At 47.5% G+C, this 26,192-nt stretch overlaps 6 protein-coding genes across 6 annotated transcripts; 3 read left to right on the top strand and 3 right to left on the bottom strand.

The window, feature by feature from the left end:
- Nucleotides 1-48: 48 nt before the first annotated feature.
- On the top strand, nucleotides 49-6,183 carry F4822DRAFT_386088 (nucleoporin Nup186/Nup192/Nup205). Its single transcript, XM_051456676.1, has 6 exons — nucleotides 49-481; nucleotides 545-1,174; nucleotides 1,233-1,466; nucleotides 1,517-5,014; nucleotides 5,076-5,503; nucleotides 5,575-6,183. The coding sequence occupies exons 1-6, from the start codon at nucleotides 268-270 to the stop codon at nucleotides 5,629-5,631; spliced, it is 5,061 nt and encodes a 1,686-aa protein (XP_051319605.1). The 5' UTR covers nucleotides 49-267; the 3' UTR covers nucleotides 5,632-6,183.
- A 952-nt stretch (nucleotides 6,184-7,135) lies between these two features.
- On the top strand, nucleotides 7,136-9,821 carry F4822DRAFT_26926 (putative amino acid permease). The gene is made up of 3 exons (XM_051454683.1): nucleotides 7,136-8,101; nucleotides 8,205-8,495; nucleotides 8,547-9,821. The coding sequence occupies exons 1-3, from the start codon at nucleotides 7,707-7,709 to the stop codon at nucleotides 9,562-9,564; spliced, it is 1,704 nt and encodes a 567-aa protein (XP_051319604.1). The 5' UTR covers nucleotides 7,136-7,706; the 3' UTR covers nucleotides 9,565-9,821.
- Nucleotides 9,822-11,523: 1,702 nt separating this feature from the next.
- On the bottom strand, nucleotides 11,524-14,419 carry F4822DRAFT_386083 (DUF1941-domain-containing protein). The gene is made up of 3 exons (XM_051456675.1): nucleotides 13,800-14,419; nucleotides 13,422-13,743; nucleotides 11,524-13,366 (listed from the first exon to the last, which is right to left on the bottom strand). The coding sequence occupies exons 1-3, from the start codon at nucleotides 14,207-14,209 to the stop codon at nucleotides 12,122-12,124; spliced, it is 1,977 nt and encodes a 658-aa protein (XP_051319603.1). The 5' UTR covers nucleotides 14,210-14,419; the 3' UTR covers nucleotides 11,524-12,121.
- A 163-nt stretch (nucleotides 14,420-14,582) lies between these two features.
- Nucleotides 14,583-17,798, top strand: F4822DRAFT_386082 (chloride channel). The gene is made up of 4 exons (XM_051456674.1): nucleotides 14,583-15,642; nucleotides 15,693-15,845; nucleotides 15,900-16,014; nucleotides 16,063-17,798. The coding sequence occupies exons 1-4, from the start codon at nucleotides 14,791-14,793 to the stop codon at nucleotides 17,682-17,684; spliced, it is 2,742 nt and encodes a 913-aa protein (XP_051319602.1). The 5' UTR covers nucleotides 14,583-14,790; the 3' UTR covers nucleotides 17,685-17,798.
- A 467-nt stretch (nucleotides 17,799-18,265) lies between these two features.
- F4822DRAFT_386078 (uncharacterized protein) lies at nucleotides 18,266-20,742 on the bottom strand. The gene is made up of 3 exons (XM_051456673.1): nucleotides 20,318-20,742; nucleotides 18,979-20,097; nucleotides 18,266-18,911 (listed from the first exon to the last, which is right to left on the bottom strand). The coding sequence occupies exons 1-3, from the start codon at nucleotides 20,328-20,330 to the stop codon at nucleotides 18,721-18,723; spliced, it is 1,323 nt and encodes a 440-aa protein (XP_051319601.1). The 5' UTR covers nucleotides 20,331-20,742; the 3' UTR covers nucleotides 18,266-18,720.
- A 1,533-nt stretch (nucleotides 20,743-22,275) lies between these two features.
- On the bottom strand, nucleotides 22,276-25,089 carry F4822DRAFT_439747 (MFS general substrate transporter). Its single transcript, XM_051462665.1, has 3 exons — nucleotides 24,144-25,089; nucleotides 22,798-24,085; nucleotides 22,276-22,647 (listed from the first exon to the last, which is right to left on the bottom strand). Exons 1-3 carry the CDS (start codon nucleotides 24,526-24,528, stop codon nucleotides 22,554-22,556), a joined length of 1,767 nt encoding a protein of 588 aa, XP_051319600.1. The 5' UTR covers nucleotides 24,529-25,089; the 3' UTR covers nucleotides 22,276-22,553.
- Nucleotides 25,090-26,192: the final 1,103 nt, after the last annotated feature.

Here is a 26,192-nt window from a genome sequence, read left to right as displayed (position 1 = left end):
CAAAAAAGTGGGCACCTACTACATGTACCTTGCCTTAGCTCGACACGTCCCCAAAGCATCATTTTCTTATGGAATTTCCCAAAGTGCCTGCCTGCCTTTGCGCGCCCCTCCACCTTGTAAAAGAAGCAACCTCTTACTCCTACCAACGTATGTGCAACGAATAACAATTCTTACGCAGCAATTAGCGGTGTATACCCGTTGCACTGCGAATCTACCTTTCTTCCAAACCGCCGCGCGACGATGCGATAGGAATCGAAACCACCAACAATGGCGGACGAAGGCAGTTTCGAAGCTCTCCTGGCTTTGCATAGAGATTTAGTCACCATATCTGAGGCACTAAAGGAAGATCGCGAAGCCCAAGGTCCTCTTTTATTATCACAACTTGCGCAAAATCCTATTCTAGAGGAGCTGGGTGGTAAATTCAAGGGCTTGTTAGCAAAGCCTAGCAGGAAGAAAGAAAGTCGAGATGCGGTGCTTTTAGGTTCGTAATTTACTTCACATTCCACCAATTATAGGCTACATATGGTGCTAACATCTACGGTAGGCAAATGTAAAATCTTCGACGAAGAGTATACTTTCAACAAGGACTTCCAAGAACTCGTCTTGCAAGTCGCCGATAGCCTAGACCTAGACGAGATCGAAGCCGCCAAACTTACACTCCTTGCTGAAGAGGACGAAACCGCCTTCGCACGCTCGAGACAGGAATGCGCTATACTTCGATTTCATAGGGAGAGAAATTTCTTACTCGATTGCATGGTGTTGCTCTTGGAGCTCTCTAAGGAAGAAGATGAACTCCTCGCCGAAGATGTGGGGGACGATTTAGGGATGCTCAGCCAATACGTCGGCGCGAATATACTTCATATGAACATTCCTGGTGTTACGAACACTTCGTCCAAACCGAGATTCATCCCTACGTGTATGACCACGATGCATGATATCAGAACATGGCTCCAAAGACTTTCTGAGCAGGCTGCAAGTGCTGCAGTACTGGGTCGCGCGACCGAAGCCCAATTTCAGGAGATCATGGAGTTTACCTACGTCACCTTAACCCAGCAGCACGAACGCCTTGCTGTCATGCTGTGTTATGCAATTGAGAAGCATGTGGCAGTTGAGAGTGACTTTATCGAATTCATCCGCTTGGTGAAGCAGGCCACAAAATATGACTCCTGTACCGGTGAGTTGTTTCCTTAGAAATTGTCGGTAGCCATACGTGCCGTAGCTGATTTTATTAGTCCATCTCGTACCTGTTCTGGGCACTTATATCACCTTTTTCGGCTCGACGGAAGGCAGCGGAAGCGTAGAACAAGCGAGAAAGTTAAATACTATTGTCTGCCAGCAGCAGGATGAAAATCGATACTTGCCTTTCATCAGCGCAGCAGTCAGAGCTTGGTGGATAGCCGAGTATAGTGGTTGGTACATGGACGATGCCGCCGGCTCAGGTCTTCCTGGGATCGATATTGACGAAGGTAAGAAATTCAAGCATGCAATATTTCGGAACCAACTAACAGACTATAAGAGGATAAACAAAGGTCAAAACAGTTTACCGAAGCGTTGAAAGACGGTGCTTTCGACTTCATATTGGCGGTTGTTGCTGACGTAAGGGCAACCGAGTGGGAAGATTCTGCTCGAAGGTCATTGCGACAATGGCTCCGAAAAAGGACCCCTACACTACCCGTGGATACCGTCACATTTTCTACCGCTTTACAAAACCGCTTGGCGGCAAAACTTGAAACATTCGTGGATGCTTTTATCTCTAATATGCCTGATGTGTTACGCCGACTAAAGATTGAAGAAGATGAGCAACGGCAAGCTAGTCAAGCTCAGGAGCAAGACTATGATCTGGAAAGATTCCTTCTCATAATTGCATACTCCTTTGAAGATCGACCAGAAGCCGCGGATGGCTTCTGGGCTGACCCCGAAAATAATTTGGCAGGTTTTCTACAGTGGGCATCCCGAAGAGCAACAACGCCAGTCCAGGCCGCATTCTGTGAGATGCTTCAATCATTATCCGAAGATTCCGAATCGGCGACATCTGCTCATGAATTTCTCCTTGATGAAGGGCATCAGGTCCGAAAGCCACTGTCCCTCACCTGGACTCATATTATGAATGAAATAGAATACTTTGCCAACAAGATTAGGGAGAAGCCCGTTCCAGCCCAAGTCGGCATGCACAGAACTGGAAAGGTAAATGCTGAACAAGCTGAGACGGAGCCTGAATTTGCAGCAATGCTAGAATCCTATCTAAGATTGATGGCTAAGCTTGCTGCCCAGAGCGAAGCCGCACGCATTTATCTACTCGATCAACCAAAAAACAAGTTAGTCGAGGTGCTCTTTCAAATAATCAGCAGCTTGGTTGCTCCTCGGATTAGAGCATGCACATTCAGAGCATTGAGCTCTCTCCTTACCCGAAAATCCCTCCACCAAAACCTATCTATATGGAGGTATTTGGAATCATGCCTCACTGGACATTTCTTCTCGGCTACGCCGAATAGGGTACCAGCATCTTCGTCGACCCCTCAGCCTCCGTCCTTCTATATGGAAGGTCTTTTTCAGGAAATTAGCCCGCACGTCGACGATGCCAGTGCCTTCATCCAATTACTAACGGATTTGATATCTCTTCCAGACGGATATAGCCCCTTGAATGATGCTTTGCCCTATCCTGATGATATTGGAGCAGCGGCAAGGGTGCGTCCTGGGATCGAGCCGTACGTTGACTTTAGTCTGGGGCATATATTCTCCGTGCGTGCTCAGGATGTTCCAGAATTAATGCACCAGAGAATGTTGCGATTACGCTGCTTAGATTTTGCCTTCACTTGTATCGCGAGTTTTAACGAAGACTTAATTGTCTTCAGCAACGAATGCAATATCAACGTAGATACTGCCATTGAGAGTAAGAGCCTCGAAGCCTATGTCACTCTTCACCCATTCGCTCGAGTTATGGAGTGGATGTATGACAGCAAATTCATTAAAGCTCTCCTCGACACAATACACCAAAGCCAACCAGATATCGGAAAAGCAGCGCCGACTTCGCCCCTCATTCTTAGCGCCATACGTGCAATCGAGCTCATATCAAAAACCCTAGACTTCCAGGCCACTTACCTTAATGTTATTCGGCCAATTTTGAAACCGCAGACCCGAACACAAAGTCGATCGCCATATATACCAACATCAAATGGAGCGTTTGCTTCAATAGAAGACGGTCTTATGACCAACATGGCGTTGATATCCGACCTCGGTAGCTACTGCGGCATAGGACATGCAGCATTGACCTTAGCCAGTCTGAAGCTTCTGGAGAAGATATCTGCGTCGCCTAGGGTAGTCTCCGCTTGGCAGACTGGACCAACATGGCAATCCCATCGTAATAAGGCCATCATGGCTTTAGAGGAGCGAAATGACGCGACTTCTATAGCTGGATCTTTGATTTCCGAGTTCAGGAGTCCCTTAGACTTTCATAAGGAAGGCGGTTCGAATGAGTACCAAATCAAACTCTACATCCTAGACTTCCTTTACTCTTGCATGCAAGCCAATCCGGATCAACCTACGATAGCCCACCTGCTTCTCGGGTTCCGTTGTGGGGCCAACGCTCTTGGGATAGAGCCAGGTAGCCTATTTGATCAACGATCATCTCTATTCCATGCGTTGTTACCAGTGATCCTAGAAGTTCCATTAAAGAACGAGGAGGGATCGATGCTTAGATGGCTCATCAACATAAAGTACAAGGTCATGCGGGTTCTCAGAATACTCTGGAGTTCACCTCTATCAACTGCTATCGTTCTCAATGAACTCCGAGAAAATGATTTCCTATTTCATATTCTAATGCAAGGCCTTGTAACTCAACAAAGTGTCATGTGGGATGGGCTCGAAGCTATCGGCCCGGATTTCCTTACTCAACCTGCTGCTGAAGGCTATGTCAATTATCTCTCGATGAGAGCTATGGCACTGGAGTATATCACCCGGGAGCTCTGTAATGTCTCCCACGGCCACAGGCCCGGACTCAAGCGACAAATTTTTGATGCTCTCGGCGGCCAAATCAAAGTTGAAGGTATGGAGGCTATACCAGTACCCTCAGTATTCGAATTCCATGATTCGCTACCTCAAGAGAGTCTTTTCATCGCGCCTGTGCCCGAGTTCATCGAAACCGTTCAAAATCTCGGCCTGAATCCATGCCGAGAATTTGATGACGACTCAAAGCCAATATTCAGTTTAAGTAAAGTCCAAGAGATCCTGCTTCTAAAACAAAATGAAGCTCGACATTCTGGTCTTCTCGTCTCACAGCAAGATGTAGCAGCGGCAGAGGCAGAACAAGAAAGCATTTTACTATACGTAAACTATCTAAACAGATTTGAACAAGTCAAGAATTATAGCCTGAAAGTTTTGACAGCCTGGACGAGACTTTTGATGGTGATGACCGACTGCAATGACCTCAAAGGCACAAACAAGGTCTCATTCATATTACAAACACTTCAGGCAACGCTCCCGAATCTCGAATTGTATGGCTCGGAAAACCCCCCTGCTGCATTGGAGTTAGCAAGACTAGCCAAGGTGTTACTATTCGAACTAGATTTCCAGACCATGACTTCAACTGACAAGCAGAGTCGAGTGGTGGAAAACCTGATCAGCGACAAACTTTTCCAGCTTCTTCAAATCTGCTTAAGCGCGGTCGCAAAATGGACCGGTGATCAAGAGCTGCGGGCTGTCTATTACAGTATCTGCTATCGTCACTTGACAGGTCTTGTGGACCATGGCCAGGGCGGTTCCTTCGGCCTTCGAAAGACAGCTAAGACAATACAAGCATTCGGTGAAAAGCTCCTAAATGTCGTCTGCGATGATGCATTCGGCGGAGATGCAGCTTGTCAATCGGCTGCTTTGATCCTCTTGGCAACTTTAGTCCAACTTGGAAAACAAGAGAATGATAACTTTATAGTAGAGACACTCAATAGGCTAAATTTCATTGGCATACTCGTCGATTCTTTACGAGGCGTACTCGCGGAGTGGGAAGCGATTAATCAGACAGGTGAGTCGTACAAGCCACTCGCACTAGCTAGGGTAGGCGATCTGACAAGGCGTATTTCTAGGTGATTCAGAGCAGCAGAACTGCCTAAATGCCAAGCTCGCCCTGTTACTGCAGCTTTGCCAAACGCGCGAGGGCGCTAAAAATGTTCTGCATGCGAATCTATTCCGCACCATCGAGTTGTCGGGGCTGTTCTCAGTAGACCCCGAATTACAAGTTGATTCTTCGGACGCCAATGCTTTGGAGAGACACTACACCCTTCTAGTCAAGGTGGCTCGCATCATCGGTGCCGCGATAGTCAGTCGAGGGTCGCATAATATACTCCAAGGAAGACGCTTCTTGACCGAGCATCGAATGCTAGTGATGCATGTCTTGAAACGCTCAGCCGGAATTGGAGCCGGAGGCGGGAAGACGAGTGCATTGCTTTCGGAACGCATTAGTGAGTTGGCGGAGGCGTTTATGGTCGTCATCACCGCAACAGGATTCCTAGAGGTAAGCAAGCCACAATGATCCTTTCTTGTTTCATATTGAGAGTGATGGCTAAACAAATTCGTCATCCACAGTTCGAGGGCGGAAACGTGACCGAGGATAAACGATCTGCACCATTACTATTCCATTAAAGATAAGGAAGATAAATAAATAAACTTCAAAAATGGTCACGCGACACCTAGAGATTCAGATGATGTATTTAAGCCTTAATTTCCCTTGATGGCGGGCTAGAAAGGACACTAGTACATGGGAGCTAGCTAGTGTGTGTACCTAGGTACCTAGGTAGGTAAGTTAAAATAATACCGGGCGTGTCTGTGTGAGGTTGACAAGGCGCACTGAGAAAACGGGCGTTACCTAGTTTTTAGTGTGGCGCCGTTGATGAAGCTACCTAACATAACAAGCAAAGCTTCTTTGCAATGCAAATTACCTCAAATCACAAAATCAGAGATCTGCTTTATTAGTCATGTGACTGGGTTGGTATGTGATGGAGATTCTAGGATAGATTCTAGGATAGACCTAGTTAACTTAAGTTTGGTTGAGTTTGAAAGTGCAGAGATGTGTGGGCTGGAATACGTCTAGAAGTCTCCTGATGGAGTTCGCTTGCATATTAGTGTGCTTGCCAGGCTTGCCACAGAGCAACGTTATCTAGGCCTATTCTGATTGGCTTAAAAAGGATGTGATCTGCTAAGGAGCTCTGCTCCAATGAGATTTGTTAGTGGGTGCGGGTGGGTGCTATGGTTTTGGTGTCGGCCGATGCGGCTTGGTCTGCTTGGTCCGGGTTGGTGGCGTTTTTAGGGCATCCTTGGCATAGATAATGAGAAACATAGCCTATCAAATTTGCCCAATTTAAGAATCTGGCCTAGTATCTGCTAAGTATCTGCCCCAGACCATCCCGATCTAGAAGTTCGCAACCCCCCGGTCTTTTTTCTCTTCCTCTCTTCCCTCTCCACTCTTCTCTCTCTACGCATTCTACGCCATAACAACCCTTGACCATGATCTTCTTCTCCTTCTCCCCGTCCGTGTCACTTTTTATCTTCAACCATGTCAAAACTTGTCAAGCTAATCCACTGTGGGTATTCGGTATCCAGGGACTACCATGTATTATCATAGGTAGTACCAAAACTACGATGCACTAACGCCATCTCGTCCATTTCACCGGCCAAGCTAGTTGGTTGGTTGACAGACCCGGCACTAGCAAAATGACGATGGCCATCACGTCTGGGGAATCAGGGACGCCTGCTTCGACATTGGACAATTGACCCAAGATGCAGTTATTACAGTTATTACCATCGCTTTAACAATGAAACATCACATGTGATCCACCTGCCTCCCTGCCGTGGTATTCGGAGAAACTGGCATACCACATACGACCTTCTCCTGAGTCCATCTCACGGCAAGCTCACGCATTGGTTAGGAGCTCATAATTGAAGGCACCGAGGAAAAGCCAGTGAGCACGCGACCTTGCAACCACCTGTAACCAGCCTGCCTGCCGAGGGACCCTGCTTACCTCAAGGACGCTACCACAATAGTAGGTAAGCAGAGAGCCAAGCTACCAAGGATAACAAGCGACCAGGATTCGAAAAAGAGGAAGCAAGACCGGGGCAGGCCAAGAGCCTCTAGGGTAATACTACTTACTCCACGGACTATTATTCGGTCAATGATATGCGCCCGGACGGACAAGTGTTGGAGAGATAAGCAAAGCCCCGCTGCTCTGCGGTATTGGCCCGTACCTCTCACTCACACACACTCTCATTATCACTGGAAAAGATAGAAGCAATGAGAGAGCTTAGGTAGGTTACTGCTACGTAGTAGTTATTCCGCCCACCAACGGAAAACGGACTGGGATTGGTCAAGTGAGGTAGGGTTGGTTTGATAGGTGACTGCGAGAAGTCTCGTTAGCAACTAGCCCATCTTGCTCATGTTCTAACGCCAATCTACGATTGATCTATATTTTATATTCCTATATATATTACCTTAGGATCACCCGTGCCACCCTTCCCAACACCTTTCGATTGATCTTACGTTTTGGTGTTCAACAAAACACACACACACGCAGACTTAATTAGTCGTCGTCAATCCTTTTGTGTCGTGTCTGTTCAATCCTTTTTTTGTTCACTTATTTCGTAAGCTTCATCACCGTCGGGAATAACGTCGATCGAGAAGGAACAAAAAAAGAAGAGAGGAAAAAATAGAACCAACCACCGCCATGGAGAAAGGCTTGGTCCACAGGTCGGCGGCATCGTCGCCGGCCGGGGACAAGGACACGATAGCGTTCAGCGACTTGGACCTAGGCCATTCGCACGTCCGCGGTATCGAAACTTCCGCCGAGACGTCGCTGCGCCGTGGTTTGAAGGCTCGCCACATTACTATGATCGCCATCGGTGGTGCTATCGGAACAGGTCTCATCATCGGTACTGGTAAAGCGCTCGCGCAAGCTGGACCCGGTTCTATCTTCATCTCGTACTCACTTGTCGGTTTCGTCGTTTTTCTCGTCATGGCTGCTCTTGGCGAGATGGCTGCTTGGCTCCCCATGTCTGCTGGTTTCACTGGTTACGCTTCTCGGTTCTGCGACCCTTCGCTTGGTTTCGCGCTTGGTTGGACGTAAGTCGCACGTCCCTTACCTTATTTGATCCACAATTCGCTCGCTATATATAACTTAGCCAGTGACCGGACGAAGCTAACATTTAACGCTTTTAACATATAGTTATTGGATCAAATACATTATCGTCACGCCAAATCAGCTTACGGCTGCCGCACTGGTCATCCAGTTTTGGCTGCCCCGAGACAAAGTGAATCCAGGAGTATGGATCGCCATATTCCTCGTTCTCATTCTTTGCATCAACTATTTCGGTATTCAGTTCTTTGGTGAATTCGAGTTTTGGCTGTCCAGTTTCAAGGTCGTCGTCATCGTCGGCGTCATCCTCCTAGCTCTCATCATCGCGTGCGGCGGTGCTGATGGTGACCCGAAGGGCTTCCGATACTGGGATTCTCCTGGGTATGTTCCTTTTTTCCCATCACTTCTTTTATAATACTAATTGGGAATTAGTGCTTTCCGCCCCTATATCGCTACTGAATCTTGGGGCCAATTTCTCGGATTTTGGTCGACTATGGTCACCGCTACATTCGCTTACTTGGGTACGGAATTGGTCGGTGTGACGGTGGGAGAAGCCCAGAACCCGCGCAAGACCATCCCCATTGCTATCAGACTTACCTTTTACCGTATCGTTCTCTTTTACTGCATTAGCATCCTCCTAATCGGCATGTGTGTGCCATATGACTCGGACCTCCTTGCTTTCGCCAACGACTCGTCCGGCAACGCCAATGCCTCCCCCTTCGTCGTCGCAATCCGTCTCGCCCACATCCCCGCGCTCGACCACATTCTAAACGCCTGCATCCTGCTATTCGTATTTTCGGCCGCGAACTCCGATCTATACATTGCCAGCCGAACACTCTACGGTCTATCCTCGGATGGCGCTGCCCCGTCTATCTTCCGTAAGACTAACGGCAACGGTGTTCCCCTGTACTCTCTCGGAACCTCAGCGGCTTTCGCGCTCCTTGCCTTTCTCAACGTCAAGGATGACTCGAAGCAGGTGTTTACATACTTCGTCAACCTTACTACCATCTTCGGTCTTATGACATGGATCTCTATCTTGGTTACGCACATCTGGTTTGTCCGTGCGAGACGCGCACAGAACCTTGAAGACCACGCTATGCCGTACGTTGCACCGCTAGGTATTTGGGGATCTTACGGCGCGCTATTCATGTGCTGCCTTATTGCATTGACCAAGAACTACGACGTATTCGTGGGCGACTGGAGCAAGAAGTACCCTACCTTCATTACAGGTTACCTAGGTATTCCCATCTACCTTATTCTTATCTTCGGCCACAAGATCTGGACCAAGAGCAAAGGCGTACGCCCGCACGAGTGCGACTTCTACACGGGCAAGGACATCATCGACCGTGAAGAAGAGGAATTCCTCGCAGCTCAGGCCGCCAAGCGCGAAGCTGAGCCCGAGAAGAGGGGTGCCGCGTTCTACAGAAGATTCGTATCGTGGTTGTTCTAGACTCGTGGTTACGGTGCTACGATGTTTGGTTATGTGGGACGTGAAGACGAGGAGGAACGAAATGTATATTGGTTTGCTACACATGCGCACATAGTCTACATGCACGCATACCACACTCATAAAGATACCTATACTTTTTTGTTTGTACATAATCCTGGAAGGTAAAGCGTTGATTTGGCAATGCGCATACGCGCTACGGGTCTAATGAAGGAAAAATTCTATAAAATTATTAACATTATTATTTTTGTATATTCTCTGCTACGCTAGACGTATCCTTTACCTTACATCTCCGCAGCAATGCTCCTATTCTATACAACGGTATCGCCTAATTTCACATGTTCCCTTTCCGTTGTTGGACGACATGAACTCGAGTTGGCGAAGCACGTCGGTGCTATTACGGATCAGGAGCAAACTTATACCGCATTCAGCGTCTCTCTCCCCGGGAGGTGTGGTAGGGGTTACATGACTGGTCAGATTCCCCGGTGCGCTGGGGGAGGATAGCTACAGTACATACCTAGGTAATGCGGGTAAGTGCCGGGCCCTTAGGGTTAAGGGGTGGGAGGTTGGGAAAACAGCGGTAACGTATCTTCGGTATACAGCGTCGTAGCGTAGTACTGGCTATGGACAAACTGAGAATAACGTATGTGTAGGTACCTACATATTGTCTTAGATCGACTAACCCCTTACTTAGATAGGTGGGCAGCATCTAGTTTGGCTTTATTTGGTAACCATTGGCTACCGATCTATGTATAAATTGTATGTATATGTATGTTTTTCTATGCTGTTGGTGTAGGTAGGCTTCTTGGGATATTTGGTGTTACAGGGAGAGGAATGGAATGCGAGATTTCATGATATTCTTTTACACATGGTTCGTATTTCGGCGACTTGCTTGATCAGATCAAATCAGTCAATCAATCAATCAGTTTTCAGTCTGTCGGTTTCCTTTATTTTTAGAGACCCCCTGCTTAATCTCACTTACATATGGTAAATATACACCTAGCCTACATACTACCTAACACACCCCCTACATACCTAGGTACGGACGGGTACCAGCCCTTACGGTAACGGTAAGGCAGGGTACGTACAGCTGCGACGCTTGCTGCCCCCACCCCAGTCGGCCTGGAAGGATTTCGTCTAGCATGCCTTGACTCGCTTTGTGGTAAGAAGTCTAATTGATTTTCAGCGCCGAGCTGCCTCCTGTTGGGAACCCACAATTCTGTATCTGGTAACTGGGCACGTGTGGTATTTTTTGGGCGCAGTGGGTTTTTTTTTTCTACTGAATTGCGTGATGGTTAGTCCGTGGGGTGGTTAATGTCGATCAGAGATGAATATCTCCTTTTTTTTCGGTTCTCATTAGTGTATATAAAGCAATCGAGATGGCGCCATGTTCCCGAAAAGGTAGGACGAAATGATCGTATTTGTGGCCAAAACCCGAGATACGTAGGACTTCTTCACTTGCTCGCTCAACTGTTTATGGTGATGGTGAACTCGAAGTTCAGCGGCGGCGACGCCTTGATCCTACATCACGCAGAAATTCCCTCTGCAGCAAGTTTTATCGAATCCCACTCGCTCCCTCCGCGTTCATGCATTCATTCGTTAATTAGTATTTTGGGGGATCGTCAACGCCTAACGTAGCGTAGGTAGCGATATAACTCCCTAAGCGGCAGCTGTGTCCCCTGCATTTTATTGCGGTGTTCGCATTAGCATTGAACGACCTTGAATGGGTTTAAGGTAGCCAATAGTACCGTTTTATCATAGCATTAAGTTCGTTCTGATTTACAGGCCCTCTTACCGGAATAGTCCCTAATGGACGACGAATTACCCCTAGCGTACCCGTATGGACCAAATTACAGGGGGTCGGGGCGTGAGAACAACTACCTACCAGTTAAGGGGATATAAAATATGAATTATGAATCACCATTTAATATCGTCAAGTGGCAAGTTTGGATGTTGTCGTATATTATATTGCGTTATTGCTTCGAGGGATATCTATCATCTTCTAATAGATCGTATACCCGCCTACGACCGAACCGAGCATCCAGGAGGGGAATATGGCGAACTACATATAAAGGGGCGGCCATCGGAGATGTACGTTTGGGAAAAAATATTGGTACGGAAAGACCAACGTAATATGTAATAGATTAATCACCTAGGTAGGTAGAAGGTGAGACGCGGAATTTCCCCGTGTTAAGTCCCGTATCCGTAGGGCAGCCAGCATGTGAAGGCGCCCCCATCACACGTCAGCAGAATGAGGCATGTAGATAAGAGCTGAAAACTAATGAACAAATTAGCCCTCATTATCCCTTGGCAGTATCAAGAAGTACGTGCAGGATATCGTTGGCGTTGCGTGGGGTGATTTACGATTGTCGTGTTAGTAAGGGTCTGGACTTCGATCCAATGAAGGCCCATAACTGCAAAAGTACGATACCTGCGTAGTTCTAGGCCAACAGGATTGATACGGCAAGTAGATGAGAATCGGGTACTTCTAAGTCAACAATGGTGAAACGGGTTTTGATAGCCAATCGATTTTTTATTGCAGTTTACGCAAACTGGCTGGCTAGCTATCCAAAGTCGATATGATATCGTCCAATTCAACCGCCGTGCCGTTCCTTTCTTTTACCAGACTCTTTATTTGTTCCGCGATTCCTCGTATAGCACTTATCGAATGCACATATCTCTGTTTCATCCCCGGACCCGCATTCGCTATTAACGTTGCGGCAAGTTGTAAGACATCCGTAAGGAAGTCAAGAAGGCGCTGTTGGCCTTGGATGACGGGTACATCATAAGCCGCGACGGCCGTCACGACACTCATCCAGTCCTCAGGTGTGCTAGTTTCGCTCTCGGCTACTATCTGCAGTACAGGAGTAATCCAGGTACGGCGAGTAAGATCTGTTTCTCGCAGTAATGCATTAGGCGTCGCGCTCTCATTCAAAATCCTAAGCATATCATCGGCTAGAATCCTCCAACCATTGTGTGAGTTAAATGCTTCAATACCCTTCGACGTCTGGAGCACGCCCTCGACCGCTGCGAGAATAGGGAGTCTGTAATCAAGCCCGTTAAGTTGAGACGAAGTTGAACTACTCTGGTATAGTTCCATGAACATGTCCATCAACCCCGCGCCTTCTTTCCTCAGCACGTCGCCGTCGTCATCTCGAAGCCAGATCGCGATCGCGCGGATAGCAGATAATATGAAAGCATCCGTGGCAGCGCTCTCGTCTTTCGAGTCCCAGGCAAGTGTCTTACGGGAGCCAAAGTCGGTATGCGCATTACTGGTACGTGCTTCCGGATGTAGCCCCTGAGCTCCGGCTACCGAGGCGTCCCAGCGGTCCCGGAGGTATTCCATTACCACGGATAGGGTCTCGACGATCGACCTGCTAAGTTTTAGGACAAGCTCGGGAGGTATTTTCAGCCAAAGATTCGTCGGGTCTGTGCCTGGTTTGGGGTTGTCTAGCTCTTCTGTCCAGACAATGAGCTGGCCGATAAAAGCGGTCAGAATTTCTAGAGCGGAGGCGAGACGTTGTGAGGTCCGTGGATAGTCTAGATCGTTAAGTTTCTCCAAGAGAGAGGGCAAGGTTGCGCGTAGCTCTATCAGGATAAGGTTGATAAAAAGGTATGAGAATGGTTTTGGTGCGTCCTTCTTATCGAGGAATAGTACTTGTGGTGTTGATTGTGGATATGTGACTAGTAGAGCAGCTGCGCAATTTGTATACGCGGAGCGACTGGCCGCGGTAGGCCTATTAGTGGATAAGTTCCGTACAAGCTTAGCGACCGAACCAAGCCACTTAGGACTTTGAGGTATTAACTAATAGGTGGTTAGAAGAGATTGAGTACTGTCGTTGATAGCGTAGGGGACTTACGCTCTCATTCAGATTTCGTAGGATATGGGATATGAATTCTAGGAGACTTGTTGCGTCGGTACCGATGAAGGAAGAGACGAAAGACTGAATACCACTATCAATCTTGGTTCTCATTGCTTCCCTTGACCGTTCATCCTCAAGACCAGCAGTCCCTCTTTCCCAGGCCCAGATAAATATCGTGAGTACATGTGGGTGCTCTGGAGCAATTTCTATTGATGATGTCCAATCTTCGGCATCGAGATTGGCGAAACTCTTGGCACCATCGGGGATAGAGACAAGAGTGAGTAATGTTTCTATTATGACCCCTGTGGTCTCTTTGGAGCTGATAATAAGTTAATGCATATATCTCTTCAATCAATGATTATGGCTATTACTCACCTATGGAGGACTGCCTTGGCTAATCTAGGTATTCGACCTAAAAGTTTGGTATCTTGCTTCGCGTCGTCGGGTAACAAAACAGCAAACGTATGAACAACGGCGACAGCTAAGTCTAGCATATCCCTAGAGTTCTTCTGATCCGAACCAGACTGAGAGCCAGTCCGTAACAATCGGTCCAAGAATTTGGGCGATATGGAATTCCATAATGAAACAATGACGCCCTTTTCTTTCTGTAGTTCCGGGGAATTGTCCAAGACGGATTTTAGAAGGGCTAAGCCAACAAATCTGGAAGTATCGTCCTTGGTTTTGAGAAGTTGTTGTATCTTCTCTACAGACGGAGCTGTAGTAGCTTCTGATCCGACTCCATCGTCATCCTGTACCCGTAGTTTTGAGACATCCGGTGTGTCCATATTTCCTCATATGTACGCGAAGCCCGAGCCTTATGTTACTAGCATCTTTTCGTTTGTCGCCGTATCTGCTTGGTACTTGATGTTGAAGATACTAAATTTAAGCACGGGTTATTGGTAATAGCCCCACTTCATTATACTAAGGATTTCTTATATTTAGGTAATTAAGGTATGAAACTACTCATGGTGTCGATTGTTTTATTTCGTCTGATGTTTTTATCTAGGCATAAAATGGAGAGTTCCATCTAATTCTATATGTATGTAGCACAAAAGCAGCCAATCATGTACCATGACGACACCAATAAACTTACTAAGTCACAATTGTAAAGTCTCGTAACATGCTCATGTACTTAGTGACAAAGCAGGTAACGGCCGCGTTCTTATCGTTATCGGACGTGTACTGTACTCCGAGATAGGTAGCAGCGATCAATTAAGGACCCCTACCAACCTCGCCGATCGCAAAGGCCGCAACGCAATGTGTTTAATCTACATAATTAAATCTCGAAACCATAATAAATTATAAAATAACTTCAGTAAATAAGGTCACTTTGCGATATGGCAGATCGCATATTAGGGCCTTCAAGATGGCAAGCAGCAGCAGGAATTTCATAAACGTCCACGAGGAAGAAGCCTCGTCTTCTTCCTCGCGATCCCCCAACGGCCAGCCCCAGCTGACACCGAACGCTACCGACGATGACGAGAGAGACGAGCTCGATAATTTGTTCGATGACGACGATGATGGGGGGGTGCTGGCTGATGATGACCCGCTTACCGATGAATTGGCGGAGCCGATGAGTTTTAAAAGAAAGCAAAAACAATCGGTTTTCTCGCAACCTGGTCGATTACTTTCCACATTGACGGGTAACCGCCTCGGATCCGTCTCGCCGCGATCGCCGCTTTCTGGAACCGCGACACCGACGAGGCTACAAGGTCTAGATACGGGACGGTTCGAGGGTACTTCTTCTCCACACGCGCCGAGCGCTCCGAAAGAAGGGACGCCGATGGATTGGTACGTCGAGGGTCCGGGGCGAAGAGTAGGATACGAGGATCTGACGGCTATTGATTGGATCTTCGAGTACACGAAAGAGCGACAACGGTTACGAGTCCTATATTCGAGTGCGACGGGAATAGTCGGATATATACAACAACTGCTTGATTCTAGTCAGATATGGGTCGTCCTTGTATTGTCGGGCATTGCTGTTGGTGCGCTGGCAGCAGGCATAGATGTTGCATCGGACTGGCTAGGAGACATCAAGACAGGTTATTGCGCTTCAGGGCCTGAGGGTGGCGCGTTCTATCTAAATAAGCAGTTCTGCTGTTGGGGTTACGACCAAGGCGATAAATGCTTAGGATGGAAACCATGGGCTGCAGCTCTAGGAATAGGGTCTGCTGGCGGGAAGTGGTTTATAGAGTACTTCTTTTTCTTGTTATTTTCCGTGAGTTCCTTTTGTACTCAACCTGTGTATGAGTCCCTAACCTATTGTAGGTGACATTTGCGCTCTGCGCGGGATTCCTCGTGAAGGAGTACGCAATCTATGCAAAGCATAGTGGTATACCCGAAATCAAGACGGTATTGGGCGGGTTCGTCATTCGGCGTTTCTTAGGCTCTTGGACGTTGGCTACGAAGTCATTAGGATTGGTATTATTGAATACACCCCTTTTCTCAAATCGAGTCTTGACTAATTATGAACAGTGCCTTGCTGTCGCATCCGGTATGTGGTTAGGAAAAGAAGGCCCCTTAGTCCACGTTGCTTGTTGTTGCGCGAATTTATTCATCAAATTATTTCCAAATATCAACGCCAATGAAGGTATGTTTTATAATAGTAGTTATTTTATAGACATTAACGCAAAAATAGCACGAAAACGAGAGGTTCTCTCTGCAGCTGCAGCATCGGGTATTTCCGTCGCATTCGGATCTCCTATTGGAGGTGTGCTGTTCAGTCTTGAGCAATTATCCTACTATTTCCCTGACAAAACCATGTGGCAAAGCTTCGTATGCGCCATGACAGCCGCCGTCGTGTTGCAAGCTTTCGACCCTTTCAGGTCCGGTAAGCTTGTACTGTACCAAGTCAAGTTTAGTACGGGCTGGCATGGCTTTGAAGTAATACCCTTTGCCTTACTTGGCATTCTAGGTGGTATTTACGGTGGACTCTTTATCAAAGCTAATATGCGCGTAGCGCAATGGAAGAAGTCAGCTTCCTGGCTTCCAGGTCCCTTGACCCAAGTTATCATCGTGGCTCTCCTCACGGCCCTTATTAACTATCCCAATTTCTATATGCGAGCGCAGTCTTCCGAACTCGTGTCCTCGCTTTTCTCCGACTGCGCCTTGGTGCTCGACGACCAATTTGGCCTCTGCAAAAAGGGGGTTGCGACAGCTGGTACTATCGTCTTACTGTTATTCGCTTCCGTCCTTGGCTTCTTTCTCGCATCCATTACCTTCGGCCTGCAGATCCCAGCAGGTATCATTCTACCGTCTATGGCTATCGGCGCTCTTACTGGTCGCGCAGTCGGCATTGTCATGGAGATCTGGCAACACAATCATCCTGATTTCTTCGCCTTTAGTACCTGCGACCCAGGTCGGCCGTGCGTGACGCCTGGTGTATACGCTATGATTGGTGCAGCGGCTACCCTTGCCGGCGTCACGCGCATGACCGTCTCCATCGTTGTTATTATGTTCGAACTGACAGGCGCTTTAACATACGTCCTCCCTATTATGGTCGCTGTCATGCTTTCCAAGTGGGTTGGTGACGCCTTCTCCCGTCGCGGTATCTACGAATCTTGGATCCACTTCAACGAGTACCCATTCCTGGATTCTGGTGATGAGGGCGGTGGCGCTCAGCATGTGCCCGATGTTCCTGCTGCACAAGTTATGACACGCGTTGAGGACCTTGTTGTTCTCACCGCTACTGGTCACACTGTCGCTAGTCTGCGTAGTGTTCTCAACTCCTGTAATTATCGTGGTTTTCCTGTTGTTAGCGATCCTCGCGATGCTATTCTTTTGGGATATATAAGTCGGGCTGAATTAGCGTATAACTTGGAAGTTAGCGGCTTACCTCCCGAGGCCGAAGCCTTTTTCTCTCACCAACCCCTCGCCGATCCGCGCGCTACTCTCGACTTGCGCCCTTGGATGGACCGCACTCCCTTAACATTACCCGCCCGTGCTGGCCTCCACCTTGCTGTCGCATACTTCCAGAAACTTGGCGTGCGCTACGTCATGTTCTGCGAGCGCGGCGCTTTACAAGGTCTTCTAACCAAGAAAGATTGTTGGTATGTCCTTAATGGCGCAGAAGAGGCGCGTGGGGGCGGAGGGCGACCTGTTGTCGGTATGGCTGGACAAGGGTTCCGCGGGGATGAAGATGATGCGGACGATGGCCAGGAAACCGGTGTTACTGACGAGCGTGGCGGTTTACTCAGCTCTGGTGATGAGGGTGTCCTAGCGGAATCCCCGGCTGACGACCGGAGAAGTGGGATATTGTAATTTTTTTTTGGAGCCTGGTGTGGAATTTTAGATATTTAGATATGGATGTACGTGTAGCATGGCGCGTGGTATAGGCGTCTTGAGATTCCCTATTAATACGAAAGATTTAGACAATTCCAGATACCTATTACCCTCGGTGATCCTATTATATGTGCAGGTACATCTCACGTACCTAATACCAAGACCTCATGTACCTACTATCTGCATCTATACGTGGTGTAAGGTATGGTAGGTTACTTACCTAGATACACAACTTCCCAGAAGTGTAACCAAACCATCTTGTGTGCTCTACCGTGCGAGTTTGATATGCAAGATACTCTTGTATCCGTGATACATAGCCGATCACCACGTTAAGATAGATAGGCATCTACCCATCTACCTGCGTATGCGGGTGTACACGTGTATGTTTTGAGGGTTTGCGTTAGTCAACATAACCTAGAGTTGTTTATTCACATCGGGTATATAGGGAATAATTGGCGTTGGTAATTTCACCCTTGCGGTCTACCGGAAATGGGTTACTTCTGCAGGTAAACGAAAACTCTCGCCTTCACATATGAGCTTAAGTATTCAAATCACACAGGTTAAGGGTTCAAATGTGCTCTCTTATTATGTCCTAATTTTTTCCTTTCCTATCCCCCATGATGCTGCCGTGCCTGTTTCCGTAGAATGGATAGGCAAAATGCTCCAAACCCAGCAAAGTCTCCTAAACCGGACCGTGACGAAAAAAATGGGGTATCTAGCCGTGGGTATGAACGAACTCCTGTTTCCATGCAAAACCTCGCATCAAACCTAACCCCTATTCGTATGCTGCAATGCCTGTTCATGATGACCAATACCTATTCCCCTTTTAGGTTGGCCGTAAACTCCTCTCGGGAGAAGGTCAGCGCGTTATTAGATTGCCCCTGTTGCAACCACATAGGGAGCTAGGGCCTTGCGGCATGTCTTCGTTCTATGACTCTAGTCTGTCGAAAATATCGCACCATGTCCCACCGACACCACGTCCACCATATTGGTTGTAAGCTAGCGATTTGCTAGCTCAAGCTTCAGCGGGTCGTTTCCCTTTCTTGTTGGCAGTCAGGATCTTCAATTCGAGGTGGTAGTATGACTTCTGTTGTCCTCTCCCCTTCTTCTCCTTCGTATCGACTTTGGTTCGGCAAACGGGACAGGTCTTCTTCATGTTGTCTATATGTAGTGCTGAGTGAAGGCATGCGGAACAGAAGAGATGACCTAGGGATAGCGACAGTTAGTAACTTAGCATATAAACTGGTATTAGCGCCAAAGGAAAAGGACATACCACAATGCGTAACGGTCAAGCAGGCCGTATCGTCCATGCAGATAACACACTGGAACTGGCCTAGCTTAATACGAGAGTCGACTTTCGGGGCTAAAAGTTCCTGGGGAACGTCTTCAGTGGCGTTAGATAAGTCGATGGTCTCCTGGGTATCGGGGCCCAAAGCTTCACATTCGGGAATCTCTTCGTCAGAAAACGGGTTTGCGGCACTTTGTTTCGGTTTCGCCTTATTTGCTCGGCCGGCGGTTGATGGAGAAGATCGAGAAGCTCGTCGTCGCTTGGAAGGAGTTATCTGCGTTTCGCCGTTAACGGCGGTAGCTCCTCGCTTTCTAGTGGTAGGCGGCATGCTGGGTGTATTAGGGTCAATGCCGGAAGTAGAATCGAAATTAGGCTCCTCCTTTGTCAAATCGACCGGATTTCCTCTGCTCGCTCTTCGGCTATGGGGTTCAGATGGCATCGCCTCACCGATTTCTAAAGGCTTTGGGAGGTTCGCGGATTGTAGTCGAGTATTTTGTAGAGGACTGCTGGCGATGGGAGGCAGCGAAGGCGAGGAAAAATTACCGTCAACCAAGGCGGATAGATAATCGTCGCTGTTCGGCTCAGGGCCGGATCTAAATGACTGACGGTTGTGAGTACGAGAATTGTAAGTTGTAGATGACGGCAACCTTGGTTGTTGCGCGTTTAGCGGGGCAACGCCGGTGCGATGTTCCACGTATGTAGGTGTCGGTCGGCGCGGATTCGGGTCTAACCCGGCATATGTAGGATCTGGTAACCAGCTAGGTCCTTCTCGACCACGGTTGTAAGTAGTGGCGGGTGGCGATTGATGGTGGTATTGATAGTTGGGAAATGAAGGGTTGGTTTGTTGTGAACCAAAGGTGTCGGCAAAGTGACGCTCAGGAAATACGGCGGGTAGCGGGGGGAGCTGGGGGGTTTGAAATTGTTGGTTGAAGTTGGGAACGTTATTGAATGGATCCGTATTCAAAGGGAACGCGTTCGAGTTGGAAGAAGCTCCTAACAATGGAGGTCCCAAAGTGTTCTGAAAAAATTGGTTGCCGGTGTCTGGAGCGGCGAAATCGAAATCGAATAGATTCTGAGTGCGATCGAGGTCCGCTGAGAAAGGAACTACAAGGTTGTACACGGTCTAAATTTAGTGGGACAGTTCCTGAAGACGGCGGGTCTGACTGTATGTATTTGTGTGAAGATTGTTTAAAAATGGAGGAATGTCAGCATTAACAAAAGAAATGCAAGTGCAAATGTTAAATGTAAATAGAGTTCATAAATGAAAGGTGAAGTATTGCGAGTAACTGCCTAGAAAAAAACAAAATAAGAGTGGAATTTTTACCTCTGTAAGCCATTGTTTCCTTTTCTGTTATTTCACCAGGGTGAGGAAAATGATTAGGTTAAACGGTTGATCCGCCCGCCGGAGTTTGAGTTTGAGTTGCTCGAGCAATCGACTTGGAAGTAGTTTCCGTGCACGATTGAATAGTAGTGGCAACTTCTCGTCAATATCGGTAATAGAGTTCCAGCTAGGACCGAACGTTCCTTTTTAGGGCATTTGCTTGTACCTATTCACAAGGGAAATGTTGCTGGCCCCTTTTTTCTTGTGGTGCGCAATCGATTGTATCAGAAGGACAATCAATGTCGGTTAAAAAACGTATTTGCACATCCCGGAGCTTTGATATGCTCGTCGCCGACTGATGCGAAACCGTTGTCGGCAGCAAAGAAAAGAAGAGAAAAGGGGTAAAAGGAAAGGAAAGGAAAGGAAAGGAAAGGAAGTAAGGAGAAAAAAAACCGAGGAGTTATCTGCTATTTCTCATCTAGCCTTAAGGGACAGCGAAAGATGCGTCTTGCATACGTAATATGCCCTCGTAAGAAATCTTGATTGAAGATGAGGTGAGGTCTTGTACGAGTGGGCTGCGTGACCACATACGATAGGCAGGCTAGCTGCACGGAGGGAAGCAAAGCAAAGTAAGGCAAGGCAAAGCAAAGCAAGCTGGACGATGTATGTGTTAGGTATGTGTATGTGTGTGTAGGTAAGTAAGGTAGTTGGAGGTTGGTGGGATGGAGTTTTTTATTTGATTCTTTGCTGAGTAGGAATAAACGGGCGTAATAACACCCAAATACATATTCGTGTGGTAGTAGCAAAGTTGGACCATCAACTGGGACCACCTTGGCTGCTTGGAAGGGACAGACTGGGAACAGTCCATCCACCCCTCGATCCTTCTCATGATCCATCCAGGTGGCTAACTATATGTACTGTAACTACTGTACATGCTAAGCTACGAAATAGGATATCAGGCATGATCAGGCTACCCGGCACTGCCTGGTATTTGCGAATGCACCAATATAGCTCTTTCTTTGACTTCTATATTTTATGTTTGTATATGTAATTATAAGTTTGTGAGAGTTTGAGTAGGTACGACTCAGGTACAGTACCTAAAAACGTATAGCTTTAGCTACGTATACGGGGGTATATGCCGTCTAGACGCATCCTTGTTTTTGGCCTGTACTGTACAGCACATTATCTTATTACCTATCTCCGTCTCATGATACGCCTCAGACATGGGCAAGCTTAAGCTCAATTGTTAAGGTACGTACCTATCCAAGTACAATGTCGTATGGGCCCCCCGCCATATTTCATTTCTAGCCTCCACTTACATCAGACATCGGATTGATTCTTGACAGACACAGGACGTTAAAATGCCACCTCATACTGTATCAATTACGAACACAAAGAGAAAGAAAGAAAAAACCATTAGTCCTAGGCCGCTAGGCCTTTATGTCCCAAGTCACTTTTTACGGCACTATATGATTGTTAAGCGCCACGTTCCTAGATCCTTGTTGAATGAATCCAAACAGCAATATCGAATTTGCAAAGGTGTTCGATCCACCAAGAAAAAGAACTTTTTAGTCTATTTCCCTTCGATAAAAGTTCAGGGGTCAGCCAAACTTCGTTGCTTGCAAGTACAATTCGATTTCTTCAAAGAGACAAATATGTTATACGGCTCGCAGAGACCCAGGCATTATAACCGGTCCAGTAAGCTTGGTATGTTTAGGTATGTTCCCGGACAAGAACAGTACCTATTTGAACTTGTTGAGCTACTGTCTGCGAGTATGTGATGACCCACCCGCATACTAATCACATTTGTTCCCGTTCTCTCCGCCATCCATACTACGTGAGACTATAGCAAATAGCAGACTTTCCCGAGACTGTGGGTCCTCCGGCTTCTACTACACTAGGGAGGGACTCGAGCAGAATTGGAGATAGGAAGATAGGATGGGTAGGTAAGGAAAAGCACCCAACCTTACAGTCAATTATTTTTTATGTAATCTGAACTGTACAGAAACAAGGACCCTACGAGCAATCGGATATGAAAGCCACAAGCTTCGTAATCTGAGACATTCGTCACCATACCCGTAAATCCCGATTTAAGTGGTTGAAGTGATGGTCCTCGCTTATTGATTCATCAACCATTTTCAAGTAAAGAAACCGCATATCGATTCAATACCTGCGGACTTGATCCCGATAAATGTAGACTCAGTGTCGCCAACCAAATATCAGAGTACGATCCTCTTAATCATCCTCTAGGCAACCCTCGTTGACGTTTCGAGAATTTCCAAGTGAAGATCGAACACAGCATTAAGCCGACTACGCCTAACCCAATCGCCACACTACAGCGATAACAATTAGTCAGTACTACCAAAGGAATGGGTCGAATGACTCCGGAGAAAAATGACAAGCTTAAAACAATTTCATCAAGAAATAATAGTTTATGATATGAAAAGGAAGATAATAAAGAAGAAGCGGTTGAAGTTACTTACTACCAAGCCCCCCTATAACCCTTTAGGATATCCTGGGACGTTTTCCCTCCTTTATTCACATGAAGCTCGACGGTTCCGGCGACTCCTAGCGCCAGCGCGCCACTGTAATTCACCACGGTAGTAACCAAGCTAGCTGCGATGCCTTGGTGCTCGCTAGAAACCAGATCCGAAAGCATGAGTGTCGCCGCTGGAAAGCTCAAGTCCATCCCCCAAGTGACAATCAAGTTGCAAAGGAAGGTTTGTGACCAATATGACTGTTCGATTGGCGCTGTCGCAATCAGAGTGGTACCGACAGTAAAGGCCAACAACGCGAGAGCCATTACGACCGCAGGTCCGACGCGGTGAATGATCATTCCTGTCGTGATGGCCGCCGCAATCCCACTAACAAATATCGGGCTATGCATGGCCGTTGCTAATAGAGGCGATGCGCCTCGTAGCATTTCATAAAATTCCCAGATGTAATAGATATAGATACCAAAGCAGCCCCAACCGCAGAACACAGCTGCAAGAATGAAAGCTACTCCTGAATTGATAGCCTCCATTGGTATTAGAGGCTTCCTAGCATGCTTCTCAACAAAAACAAATACTACGCATAGCAAGATCCCAGTCATCAGGAGGACAGGCACATAGGGATCCTGCCAGCTGTGAATAGAAGCTTGGTTCCAAGACACGCTAATGAGGACAAGGCCGCTCACACCGGTCAAAGCACCGAGAACATCCAGCTCAGCACATATCGCCCCCAAACCCCCATGGGGCATTCGACCTTTCTCGGGAGACAAACCACCGGGGATAACAAACACACCGGCAATCGTAGTGAAGATCAATAGGAGAGACAAGGCGAAAAAGGCGTATTGCCATCGCGCTAACGCCAACAAGCCTGTAAATGCCGGCGAGATAATAGCGGAAGCTGGTGCCATGGCCCCGAACATGGCAAATAGCATAGCTTTTCGTTGCCCTGGTACGTAGGTGATTCCTAGTAGCGCTACGGCGCTCGGTACTAGCAACGCTGGTCCGACCCCCTGCATGATGCGTGCGAACAGAAAGACGGCATAGGGTCGAGGCGTATAGACGGCTAACCCAGCAGCGAGCGAGAATAGCGCGAACCAGACATTGCCGACGAGGAATATGAGCTTGTGTCCGTATACGTCTCCAAGACGACCTGCCAGCAAAATGAACGTCCCAGTTAAGCCATAACCTGCGATGAGCCAAACGAGCTGACCCGAATGAGTAACACCAAGGTCGGACCCTATGATATGAAGGATACAGAGTGCTTGGTGAAAACCAGAATCTGTTTATTTTCAATTAGCCGAATTATAGGACAAGGGCTATACGTGGAATTGACATACGTGGAGTGAAGTTAGCTGTTGCCACGACGGTGAAGAACGCTATCTCGCGGATTACCGACATAGGCTTTCCGAGGAAAATGTGTGCCCTTGGATCCTCTCCGCTTCCCCTCTTCTCTAAGTCACTGCTAAGACTCGATTGATGTTGACAGTCGTCTTTTCTTATACTAAGCGATAAAGTCTTGCCATCTAGGTCGTGGTTGGGTGGTGTTAATGCATCATGGCTCCAAGCTGTGACGTCGAAGCTCCCCCTCTGATGACACTGCAGCGATGCCTGCTTATCGGCCTCATGGCAAGGCTCTTTTTCTGAGGGACCCGAATCCATGAGGTATACTTTCTCACAGGATCGTAATGGTTGCGGCACTAGGTCTTCTCGTTTAATTGCCATATATTAGGCTAACCCCAATACCGAGTCCAAAAGATTCATATTTATACCCACACAACAATCCATGAAAGACTTACCAACTCCTGGCTCTAAATAAGCATTGATGTGGTAGGACATCCGCGGGGGGCTAACGGTCGGTTCATAGAGTAGGGCCTTGTCGTGACCCTTCGCCCATTAAAATCTCGACAAAACGGTTTCGGAAAGGGCTGAGACTTATGTGGAAGCATGGTAGAGGGATCTCTGTAGCACGCGACTATCTTGTTCTCTCAACTGCCGACACTACACAGTCTTCCTTTTTTGCCTCTCGCCCTCTCTGTACTAGGCCATACGACGGGAATGATGTACTCTTTGCCTTCTCTTTCCCTCTCTCTCCCTCCAGTCTGCTCCACCACTTTGTGCAACCCTCCAATATTGGTATGACGAGCTGAGTGAGTACCTGGTGTGTAAGGGTCTGCTACGCTGGAGCTACCTTATCCGGCTTTCCGGGTTTCTTCTGGTCTTGGAGCACCAAATCCTTAGCTCGCGACGATGTGCCTGGAGGACTTCATATACATTTTTCTCTATCCATTCTTCTTTCGATGATGGGGGGATGTAGCGGAAGATCCAATTCCCGCATGCCTTCATTGCTCGTACGCACATTTTCGCTCCTGCGAGAATGAAATCCAGGGAAACAGCGGAGATGAGAGGAAGAGGAGTGACTCAGCATGAAGCTCTAGATGGACAATGTTTGCTATCATATTTACATTTTGGCCCCTCTCTAGAAGATAAAGTTTCGGAAGCGGAAGACAAGTAATCAGAGATGTCTTGAGTCAAGACCCGAGCAGCACGGGCACCCTTCGGCCATCCACCAAATTGGTCCGAGACTTTTCGGCAAACCGGTTGTAGGCACACTACCCAACCCAGGGTGTAGCCACATGCACCGAGTACGCGAGCTCGTGGCATTTGTCTTATTATGATGCACCCAACGGTATACGCTGTATACTGGCTGGCCCTGGAACTACATGTTACCAGCGACCATCTGGCTGTGCCTCAGAAGACAGTGATGACTGGGGCCTTGGAGTATGTCTAACACTGTCGCGACCTTCGTCATGCGAGACCGGATTCGTCATCTACTACAGGCCGAAACCTTTAAAACTCCTGTTAGCCTGTACTTCTACAACCGGGCTAAGCTGTTGCTATACATGCCTAGCCGGGCGTCTTGATGCGGGATATCGATAATCTATCGCGATATCCGCGATCAAAGCTCCGATTGTTAATACCTATTGACTGAGAAGGATATGCCCTATAAAACAGCAATAATGGAATGACCCTTACCTTCGCAAGTTCTCCCCTCCCCAATTGATTCATCAGACCACATGGCTGTTTTTGAACTAGGCAAACTGCGAATACGTTCGAATTGTTGTCTCAATAAGCTTCATAGTCGCTACGCGAAACCAGTAACAGTGAGTCTTAACGAAATTCAGCATATGTTTGCTAAATGATCATGAGAATACCGATACTATTGCGCTAAGCTAGTCTTTTTGCTCGGGTTTCCCTATTTGAGCCCTTAAGATATGGCCTTTTGTCCACTGTCATGAATCCATATTTTGACCTCTCCTAACACAACAGGCTTCTAATTCTCTAGTCTCGTCGGACCTGACTTTAGTTGGCCTCATTCTGACGATAAC

Source organism: Hypoxylon trugodes (assembly GCF_022578975.1).
Source record: "Hypoxylon trugodes strain CBS 135444 unplaced genomic scaffold F4822scaffold_1, whole genome shotgun sequence".
In the NCBI taxonomy this organism is placed as follows: Eukaryota; Fungi; Ascomycota; class Sordariomycetes; order Xylariales; family Hypoxylaceae; genus Hypoxylon; species Hypoxylon trugodes.
This window is presented reverse-complemented; position numbering and strand designations above follow the sequence as displayed.